General features: G+C 40.8%; 1 protein-coding gene across 1 annotated transcript in view; it reads right to left on the bottom strand.

Moving 5' to 3' along the window:
• Nucleotides 1-5,345: 5,345 nt before the first annotated feature.
• Nucleotides 5,346-11,377, bottom strand: part of OXCT1 (3-oxoacid CoA-transferase 1) — an 85,066-nt gene continuing 79,034 nt past the window's right edge. The window contains exon 17 of the mRNA XM_049794359.1: nt 5,346-9,139. Within this exon, the coding sequence (XP_049650316.1) occupies nt 9,104-9,139 (36 nt within the window). The 3' untranslated portion in view covers nt 5,346-9,103. The remainder of the gene's footprint in view (nt 9,140-11,377) is intronic.

Raw genomic sequence — 11,377 nt, 5'->3', positions numbered from 1 at the left:
GTTTAGTAGTTAATTCTTAACTTGCTAAAACTGCACTGGGCAACCTCCCCACCACGTCTGCCCCAGCCAGAGCACCGTGCTGTGCATACGGTTGTCTTGTAGTAAGAACTGGTCTCCCTTTGGGGTAAAACTGTCAGCTACTGTGAAAGTTTGTCATGTTAGATTATGATAGCCTTCTGATGTGTCCCATCCAAGCCAGGGTTCAGCACTTCTGCCGAACTGCCTCCCCTTTTCATGCAGCTCTGCACAGCACTGATCAGACTTTGAGATGGGGGTTAACAGCGTGGGGCAACTGTCGCACCAGCAGCGGCATTGCAAAGCACTTCCCAGCTCTCCGATCCCACTGCTACGTGCTCTGCCCTAAGGACCGCAGCACGTCCTGCACACAGTGCAAGCAAACGCCCTGGCCTCTGGCGGGTCCTGCCTGGTCACACTCTGCTGGAGCCAAAAAGCCCTTTCAGGTCAGGATGCCTGTCATCTGCCTTCCGCTGGCCTTCGCCTCTAAACTCATGCTCCCCAAGCACACGCTTAAATTTATTAGATTTGAAGATACGCTTAAACTAAGCATGCGCTTGTAGAGATCACCCAAAAGAGGATCCCATCCAAATCAGTAGCCACGAGCAGTGACCTCCGGTGAGTGCCCCAGGACCAGCGATGCATTGACGCAATGCCTGCGAGCTCCCCGTCTGCTGCATCCAGCTGGTATTTGCTGCTCCCTGCTCCCTCTAGCCCCTTCAGCTCCACTGTGAAAATAATCTGCCGCACAATTAAAATCCCCATAGAAACAAGCTCTCAGGCTGATAGATTCTCAGAAGAATTGTTTTGCAAAGGGTCAAACTGCTTGTTAGGTAGAGACATACAACAGCATTAATTTGGATAATTAATTACCAGCCATGACCTCTCCCACTTTTGAAGCAAAACCACCAGCGATTCTCACCGTTTCTTGGTTTCTCTGTGACAATACAGATTACCTCTAGGCTTTCGTCCTTGTGAACATATGGAGATTTTATTCAGATTGGATGAGTTTTGCAGCTCCACACCCAAACTGGTCTGTGATGTTTTATTTGTAACTATTGACCCACCTAGGTACCGAGAATTACTTTCCTGCACAACTGAGGGAAAGTACTTTGGAAATTATAAATGGGATTTTGCAAGTCTCTGGTTTATTTTATATCGATCTGCAGCCTCTTCCCCTCACTGCAGCAGTTAACGTGTCCTAAAAATGCTGGATTGCTCTTAATGAAAACATGGGTATGCTGTTGCAGACTAATTTCACCATCCTTCAGTTTATAGCAAGCAAATTTATGCAGCTGGCTCCCCCCCACCCCGCCCCAGGCTGTAGGTTGCCTGAAGGAGAGAATAATCTGAAAATGTCTGTATTAATCAATACAGCAGCAGAGAACCAGCAAATACCAGCCTGTAAACCCAAAGAAGAAGGAACTATCAGCAATACTACTAAAAGCATCTTTTTGTGGAACTGATGGTTTCAACGCTGGCTCTGCCACACAGGACAGAGAACAGTTTTGGTGTCATTTCAGTCCCAGATGTCAGCCCTGCCTTTTGCTGTGAAGAAGTCCTGAGTCATTCTCAGCCAAGGCAGACAGACATGGTGGTACAGCCCACCCTAAGCACAGCCCATACAATGATCATCGAGGATCTGAGGAGAGCTGTGTCCAAGCCTGATGTCTTCTCCTTGCCCCAGTGGGCATGGCTGCCAGGAGTTTGCCCAGGGCTTGGGCTAGCCAGCCCCCTGCTGTCATAGAATCATGGAATCATAGAATCATTTAGGTTGGAAAAGACCTTTAAGACGATCAAGTGCAGCCATAAACCTAACACTGCCAACTCCACCACTAAACCATGTCCCTAAGTGCCACATCTACATATCTTTTAAATACCTCCAGGGATGGTGACTCCACCACTTCCCTGGGCAGCCTGGTCCAATGCTTGATAATAAATTTCTCCTAACATCCAATCTAAAACTCCCCTGGCACAACTTGAGGCCATTTCCTCTCATTCTATCACTTGCTACTTGGGAAAAGAGACTAACAGTCACCTTGCTACAAACTCCTTTGCTAAGATGCTTCCACTTCACAGGAGTGCATTATTATTTTCATTTTTCAAACACAAGTATCCATGTGATTTCCAAGTTGAAATGAAATAAAAAACAGAGAACATACCATGCATTTTTTTTTTTTTTTTTCTTTCCTAGCAGGAGGTGCACAAGTAGCAGTGCATTAGAAACATGCCAGCAAACCAGACATGCCGAGGTTCAGCAGTAGCTCTGTAACGCCGTTCCCCAGCACATCTCTGCCCGCGCCATCCGTCCAAGCACAGTGCACACCAGCTCTGCTCTTCTGGTCTCAGTTCCCCCAATGCCATGGCTCAGCAGACACGGAAACATGTTTCTACCCTCTCGCCTTCACCTGAGAATGAGCACAGGCAAGCAGGAAGACTGCTGAAATGAATAAATGAAACTTCAGCAGTCTTCCTTCTGCAAAGGGAGCTACTCCTTTAGGATTAGAAGGATGCCAGAGGAAGGAGAGCACAGGTGGTCGGGTTTATGGGAGCAAATGCAAGATGGAACTAGACAGAAATGACAGGCAAGCCAGAGTGCCTGATGATAGCTTTAAAGTTTGTATTTTTAGGGATATTTATTGGACAAGACAACTTTGCCTGCTATAGCCTCACACAGCTTGCTTTATTCTTGGACAGATCTGAGAGAAAGTGTTAATTGCTCATACAGCCAGATTTTCTGAAGGGGTGGGGGAAGCGCTACGTTGCAGGATACAGGCATCAGATCGAATTTATAGTCTTTATTAACTCAAAGCCTGAAGCAATGAGACTGAATTTGTTCTAGAATTAATGTATACTTTCTGTAGGTGGTAGCAATGTGCTGGTTCTGTGGCTTGCCTTTATTTTGGGGGGGGTAACATACAAGTTTGCCTTTCACATTGCTTTTGCTCAGTTTATGCAAACTAATTCACCTCCTGGCTGCAGTTTTCGTGCTTCTTGTAGCATTTTTTCCCTGCATTTACAAAAGTTTTCAATTCCATTTTCTACCTCTGTATTACGTAGTTTCCAGCTGACAGAACCAAAGGTAGTGTTTAGGAACTTACCAAAAAAATAAAAGTAACTGACATAGGCAATCTAATCTTAAAAGGGAAACTTGCTCTGTACTGTGCTGAGGTGCCAGGGCACCTCACTGCTTGACCTGCCAGTTCTGTAGGTGCCTTCACGTTCTCTTCCAAGCTTGCCCAGAAATTCTTGGCTTAATGCAGGTAGGTGCCTACATGCAGGGGAGCCAGAAAGAAGGGAAGTGAGTGGCTTACACAGTTTAAAGTCTGTGTTAATAAAAGAAAGAAAAGCCATTCTTCGAAGCATAATTCAAGCCTTGCCACTGCTAGGTGAATGACTTACATGCTAGACGACCTTCTCCTGCTCCTTTTCTTCACAGCCTTGTAGCCCTTGCAATCCTTTCTGCGAAGTAAGCCGGCTTTCCCCGAAGCAGCAGTCTTACCCAGCTCACCCCGCAGAGTGGCTGGGTAGATGATTTCCTGGGACAAGCGAGATGTGCTTTGAAAAATCCTGAACAAAGTTTGGAACTGACCCTTCACAAACACTCTCCTTGCTGAGTTAATACACGGCAAGAAGGATCATCGCCATTTTCTAAAGGAGCTGTGGCTGTGCCACTTCTGTGTTGAAAACAGCACAAACCTACACACCTGGTGAGACCCTTCAGCAGTCAGGCAGGTGCAGACCAGGTTGTGAATCTCATACAGGAAGAGGGTTGTTACAAACATGATGATTTACACTGCACTGAGGGCAGCACTTCTCACCCTGTGCAACACCAGCAGTGGCAATGCCCAAAAGCATTGCAGCAGCTGCAGTCTAAGCATCTGTCACAGCTTTACACAAATTTAAGTTTTTGTCTGGATTGCATGTTCAGGGGACAGCTTTAAAAGCACGGAAATAGAAATTCTAGTCATAGGTTCTACTGCTCCCGCAAATAAGTAATGTTCTATCAGTTTTGCAAGCCATTACAGTAATAAAATACAATAAATAAAATGTAAATACCATGGGAGGCAGATGGAGAACCTATTGGCCTTGAAGGCAAGAATTTCTTCCATGCTTTCACTTCTTCAAAGTATGTACATATATGTGAACCAGGCACAGCAAGTTTCTGCAACACAAACACAATAGCTGCTATCGCCTTTGCTGGAGCCTCAAAATATGATGCAATGTAAATATATTCAGGAAAGGAGTTCCCTCCCCCAGAAGGTATCCCCTGAAGTTGTTCCATTAAAAGCTGCCACATATACTGCAGTGTGGGTATATTCAGAGCCATGATCTATAGCAGCAGATAGATATGGGCAGAAGAGGGGCTCAGAATATTGCAGTGCATGAAAGAAATGATGGGGTACTGTAAAACAGGCAACAGAAAATATACAAGATACTGCTCAGATATGCCTGTAACCAACTGGTTTCTTTCTCCTCTTGTCAGAGGAAAACTTTACCTTCTACATCTGTATGAGTATATTTTAGAGCTGCAAGACTGGTGTATTATCTCAGTGGTTTTGGCACTTACCTTGTACCCTTCCTCACAGGGGTGACAGACTGTTAGATTTTGACCACACATATAAATTACTGAAGAGTTTCATTTCAGAGCCAATCATCAAGGTTTTTTTCTGAGCCTAAACATTTGCCTTCACATTTATCAACCTTCTTTCCAATCATACTGAAGATAAAATGATACTATGACATATTTAATCATGACCTTAAGACATGTATGGAAGAATGACCCCACTACCCACAGACAAGTATTTTTGTCACTCTGCCACCATCTACTTTATCATTCACCAGGTGGTTAATGGAATCTGTCTTCATGTGTCATCTAGTACTATTTTCAGAATGCAGCCACACACTCACATCAATGATTAGCATCTCAAATGCTATCATTTCTACAGCAGTTTTAATCAAAACATAAAAAAATCTCTTCTCTAAGGACTAAATATGTAGTCCATTATTTGACTTGATTGAAAAACAAGTAATTATGAAAGTGAATGTGATAATTATGTCTGAGATTGACCCAACAGAGACATCAGTGAGAAGAGAATCTGAGAACACGGAGAATCCAGCAGTTAGCTGAGTTCTGAGCTTCATTATTTCTGTTTATCAAATCCCTCTACCTTCAGCCAAGACCTTGAGGTTTTTGCCTGTGCTGAGGTGTGACATGCTGGTGTGAACACAACACACATCTTTTACTGACCCCAATGGCAGAACAGAACACCATGAAAAATGGTAACAATAGATGAAATGTGGTATTTTAATCTTTATTTTATTGATTGTTTTGCAAATACATAGAGGACTTTGACGTTTAGTTTGCAGAGCTTACATTACAACTATATTTTCTATAATATTTCTTTTTTTTTGCTTTTTCATGACAAAAGCCAATAAAGTATAAAGTGAAATAAGTCCAATGTGATAATATAGTAGAATCATCATCTTCTTCAGGACAAAGAGTATCAGCTGCCCTTGTCTTGTGAAATGCTGTCAAGCAGGGGATGATCTCAGTGATGTCCCAATAAACATTTGTGCATACCATCAACCACCAAAGAGGAACGAGAAGCTCTCATCCCTATCATACCAATCATCGCAACTACTGCTCAGAGTATACCTTACCTATGAACCAGACTTGGGTCCACTGGGAGGGAAATACTTATGAGTGCTTTAATTTCTAATCCTACTTTACAAATAAATTCAAAAAGTGGAGTCACAGCTTGTTGCAATTAGCTTGTGCAGACACATGACGTTTTCATAACAATACCAATATTCTACTACAATATAATGTCCTCAAGATAAAAAAATTCAGTTGTGACATGCAGATATTTGCACCACTGTTGTATATAGAGAGAGCCTGTTCTCCTTTCTTGGTCTTCAGCACCATATTGACTTTTGCTCTCTTGCATTAACACTGATACAAATTAAGAGAAGACACAGAACTCAAATATACAGCATGTATGACAGTCTTCAAGTACTCTTCCACACTCTTGATCTCCAAGCTGAAGAGAAAAAATAACCTGTTGCACAGACCTTAGGTGGTTATTCCCCACAACATCCCTGTGAGGTAGGAAGAATAATATCTCCTTTTCCACCTACAGGAGACAAGGCAGAGAGCACAGATGACATTTCTCAAGGCAGTAAGTGGAGAGCTAGAAAAGCTGAAGCTTAGAGGAGTTCTTGGCTCCTAATTCTTTGCATCAGAAACCAAGGTGCTGAACTCCCAGACATTACCAGGTCATTAGCCATATATTAATGACAACTATGGCTTCTGTGCGTATGCCAGCAAAGCATAGTTCTATGGCAGCAGGAGCATACACCTGATGCTGCCCTCAGACACTTCTCCTGTACTTTATATATGTCAGTAAATGTTTGCTGTAATTAACTAATCAGTCCTACAACTAATGTAGCATAGGTAATTGCAATAGATCAACATTTAATTTATAGATTTATTTAAGACTTCCCCAGCTATTTATATTTTTTTTCCTCTGGATAAGCTAATAGTAACTCCCTTCCCCTGTATAATAGTTTTTATACTCCTCCCCTAAACCCAGCATCCATCCTGGGTACTCTCTAGGAGAGCTTTGAGTGACGATGAACAAGACACCTTCAGGGATCACATCCATCCCCTCAGAGCAGCTCTTCACGCACCCTTGACCCTGAAGGCAAAAATAGGCACCTTTCGCTCTGTACAGCACCACAAGGGTCAGAATTGTCACTGAAGTGTCTTTATGGATTGGGGAAGAAGCCTCTGGGCTGCTCTATCCAAAATCAAAACTATTTCACATTGAGCTAAAAGAGTCACTTTTTGTTATATAGAGACTTTTAATCTGCAAAATCTCTGTGAGCAGAATTTAAGTCTGCCTCCACAGCAATAGAAATGGCCAAACTTTAAGAAAGTAACTTGTTGGAATGAGTGAGTAACATAGGGAATACACCTGAATAAAGAAAACAGGTGAAAACTAAGCCTAGGTAAAAACTAACTTGTGCTAATCCAGGGTTAAAATACGCTGGAGCACTTTGATCAATGTAGTTTCAAGTCTTGCGTGTAAATTACTGATCAACCAAATCACTGGTATATATTTAGTCATGAAATTAGCACTAGGCTCTGTATGACACATTTTTTTCCCATGGGTTCAGCATCAGGTCTTGCCTACACATTCAGGCTATACAATGGCCTACCACCCATTAGCACCCATACAAATTAGGATTACGGAAGCACTTGTGTACTAGCATAAAGGTGCTTACAAAGGCATTTTGTTTATTCCTTTGTGGGAAGAAGGATAATCTATTCTCGTATTGACAAGAAATTATTGAAGAATTGTTTAGAGTAAGTGCAACTAAAAAGAAATAATCTCTCCAATCAAAACAGTTTAACTGCTGTAAAACCCATGTGTGGATCAAGCCAAATTTTATAACTGTCACATGCAAGAGAAGCACTTCTTATTTTAGCATGGAAAAATGCAGTACAAAGGCTAGCACAGCAGCTAAATATTGCAGGATTTTCCTATCCTGTTCCCTAAAAATGTGTTACATTCCTTCCACTACACACACTGACTATGGTGAATACCTCATCCGTCTACTATCAGAATGCCCTTCTATACCATATCCCAACAGTGTTTATCATATGTATGGGGTGTGTGTGTGTGTGTGTGTGTGTATATTTATTTGCGCATCTACATTTTACATGTTTTTCAGTCATTTAATCTGCTCCAGTCCTGATGTCAAATATTATGTCAGGAACTATTTTAACTGAAGTGTTTTAAGTGTTCCTATTTATATGAATGACAGAAAACATTATACTTGGAGAGAACACTGTTTTTTAGAAATGTGGATTTCCAGTCAATTCATGCTTTGTATAATAAAGATATATTGTGTTGATTTGGGATGTGAGATCCAATGCTGTCATATCACCTATTTGCAAAAATAACAGTCATTTTGTAACGAATAACAAGGAAAGGAAGATCTTTATCAAACAGCAGAACCAGTACGAGAGTGACTTTTCATTTTGATTGTCTCATGGCATTCATTCTGGTTATCATGAGTTTGGGTTCCAAACTCTTTAGTTTTTGCTGATACCTTGATCAGCAAGTGGTGCAAACTTATGACTTTTACCCTTAACCAACTGTATCCCCTTCAGAAGAAATCTTCCAAGTGCCCACAACATTCTCCTCCCCTGTTTCTCTATGTTAAACAATCTTCATTTGCCTTTGAATGGGGCTGGGGAGGATTGTATCTGGAGAGTAAGAGCAGTTTATGTGGGACAACTGTGCAGCTGCCAGCTGTCTGCATGGGGATGGAGACCTTTTAATTATCTTCCTCCTTCATACTAGCCCCAGTCTAGTTTGCATGATTTAAATAGGAGGGATCAGAGTTGGACTTCAGGAGGTGTAGGCTTCTTAATGCCAACACACACCCACCGTGGAAACAGCATATACATTCAGGGCTAAGGACCCAGTTATTTCCACTGGTATAAAGAGTTTTGTCACAGACTGGTGAAAAGGTTTAGGAGAAGGGACATCCATATTCCTGATGTCTACCGCTGCATACCTTTGCTACAGACCACTCCAGAAAAAAAGCCCATATCTTTACATGATAAGCTTTACACTTAGCGTGCTAAGTGCTGTAGTTCCAGAGCAATGGAGTGATTTGTAAGTTTAATGACATTAGGAAAATCAGAGGCAATCATAAGCTTTGCATGGTCATTTGCTGAATCTGTGTAAAAAATGTAGTATTTGGCAGAGATACTACAAGGCATTTTTTTGACAATGTTCATTAACATTTTAGTATTATTCAAAATTTAGGGAATAAATTCACCCTTCCATTAAAATTGGTAATGTTATGAAAGTAAAATACAATTTAGGCTGATAGTCACAGCCTGAGTTTTACTATCTGGAAACTACTTACAGAGCCCTCAAAAAAAAAAAAAAAAAAAAAAAAAAAAAAAGAAGTAGTAAAATTGCAAAACAGTCATCAATTTCTCTTCACTGAGATCCCATTTGGAAACAAGCCTTCTGGCAAGTTAAGCCCAGTCTGTATTTCACGTTTAAATCTGCCTCATTGGTATTAGTTTTGGTGAAACCTAGCAAATAAAAGGGAAAAACACAACAGTTGGCATACAGATATAGCAGTACAACCCACCGTTCGCTTCCACCTCTATCGATGTACCACTGAAGACTAGAGACACTATAATTAAACTGATGTATTTGCAGTATTTTAGAGATAAACACCTACAACTAAATTTTCTCATGCAGGAATACAAGATATGTTTGATGCTAGTATCCAGCCTCTAAACTTCATTTATTTGAGCTGGATTATTTATTTAAGAATGCAAGTAGATCAAACTTGGGCAGCTGAACCTGCAGTTGCCCCTGCTAACTGCATGATCTTCTCAGATGGCCTCTGATGCCAGCAGAAGAGATAGCTGAACTGAAGTGAAGCAGCTCCTCAATTACACACTGTACAAGATGGCACACAAACATAACGCAAAAATAGGCCATGACTTAGTTAATACACTGGCCCATAAATGGTCATAGCTCGTGTACAGTGGGGCTGCGCTTACCATGAACAGCTATAGGAGAGGCAGCTGCAGATGGGCAACAGCTTCAGCTATCACCTTCTAATCCACTTGCATTCACACATCAACACACTGAATGATGTAGAGGCAACAAAACAGACTATATTCAATAAATGAATGAATTGCCACTGCAGTATTAAAACAAGCATGCCATGGAATCTTAAACTGATAATTTCCCTTCTTTGCTCAATAGCCAAGTTAATTCTGCTTTTCCTCTCCACCCACCAGGAGATAGGATGCTGTCTGTCAATGCTGGGTCTGCACAGAAGTAGTCAACTGAGTTTTGGAACGTGCATGTTAGTAGGGGATATACAATCAAATGTATATATATATTTCACACATACTGTACCTATAGTATATAGGTACATTTGATTTGATAATTTGATGATGATATAATTCAATACTTTTAATTTTATCTATTTTTAAAAAAATTGCCTTCTATTCACATTCGGTTTGTTTGATGATGATACAGTTCAATACTTTTAATTTTACCTTTTATTTTTTTAACTTGCCTTTTTCCATTCATATTCATTTTTTGTGTGAGGACACACTTAGGTATTATATTATTTTAATTCCATATACCCGTAAAAATCAATTAGTCATATTACAAGATATCCAGGAGACTAAAAATAAAACACAGTAAGCCTAAATAGGAAACTAGATGAGGAAAGAAGGTCTAAATGGGAACAATACAGAGAAGACTTTGAAGAGTAGCAAAGGTTAACAGTTGGTTGAACCCTGACTGCAGGTCTACACAAATACGCTGAGGAAAAGATCTCCACAGAATATCCAAGCCTCTTTAAATATCTCTGGTTCCCAGTCCTATTTAAATAGGTGCCCCAGGATGAAGAACAAAAATAACTCATGTGATCTTACTTGTTCAGGATGAAAAACAGTTCCACAGATAATCTGGTTCCTAGTTGATTAATGTGCCCAATGAAACATCATATACTGCATTTCTTCTGCCTCCTTATCCCACCTTTTTCACTTAACGGTACTGAAGAAGCTAACTCATGAAAGAATGATACATAAAAGGCCCTTCCAAGCATTAAAGCCTCTTTCTTTTAGAGGTACAGGGCTGTATTTCCTCTACCACCAGTTAGATTTCTACATTATCCTTCCTCCAGCCACTATATATCATCATTTATAAACTTATAAGAACAGCCACTGAGCAAAGTGGCTAGTTCATGAAGAATGTGTTTACTGTATCAAATGCTAATGAAACGTTTTCAGCAGATGGAAACTGCTCATTGATTTTTCAAAGTTGTGTGTGAACTAGGATAATAAATAGGTGTAATAGGTACAAGTGTAGAGGAGATGGAGAAACTCCCTGAGTGCACCAGCATTCCTGGACTAGTTCCAGAAATGTTTCAATGTTTCTGACTTCAAGTGCATACATGCCTTAAGTAAGGTTCTGTTTCTGCCTCACCCAGGGATGGTTCCATTGAAGTAAAGGCAAAAACTGGAGGATGAAGATAGCACCATTAAAATCTATATTCTGCAAATAATGACAAAAGGCAATTACTGGAGATTATTGGGTTTTTGCTGTCGTAGATTTTGGTGCCATCAAAACCTTGAGTGTTTTACATTTGAATGAGCATATTATGTTAAATGTAATGTCTGCACATCTGATGCTAACAGCTGTCATTTGTGTGTACCACTATCTGCTTCAGAAAGGGTCCAATCCCCATGAGTGCTAAAGTGCCACAATGCCTGCTGAAGATAACAGAGGTGACGACAACC

This window comes from Accipiter gentilis, chromosome Z (genome assembly GCF_929443795.1).
Source record: "Accipiter gentilis chromosome Z, bAccGen1.1, whole genome shotgun sequence".
Classification (NCBI taxonomy): Eukaryota; Metazoa; Chordata; class Aves; order Accipitriformes; family Accipitridae; genus Astur; species Astur gentilis.
The sequence above is the reverse complement of the archived record's forward strand: the minus strand, read 5'-3'. Positions and strand labels throughout refer to the sequence as shown.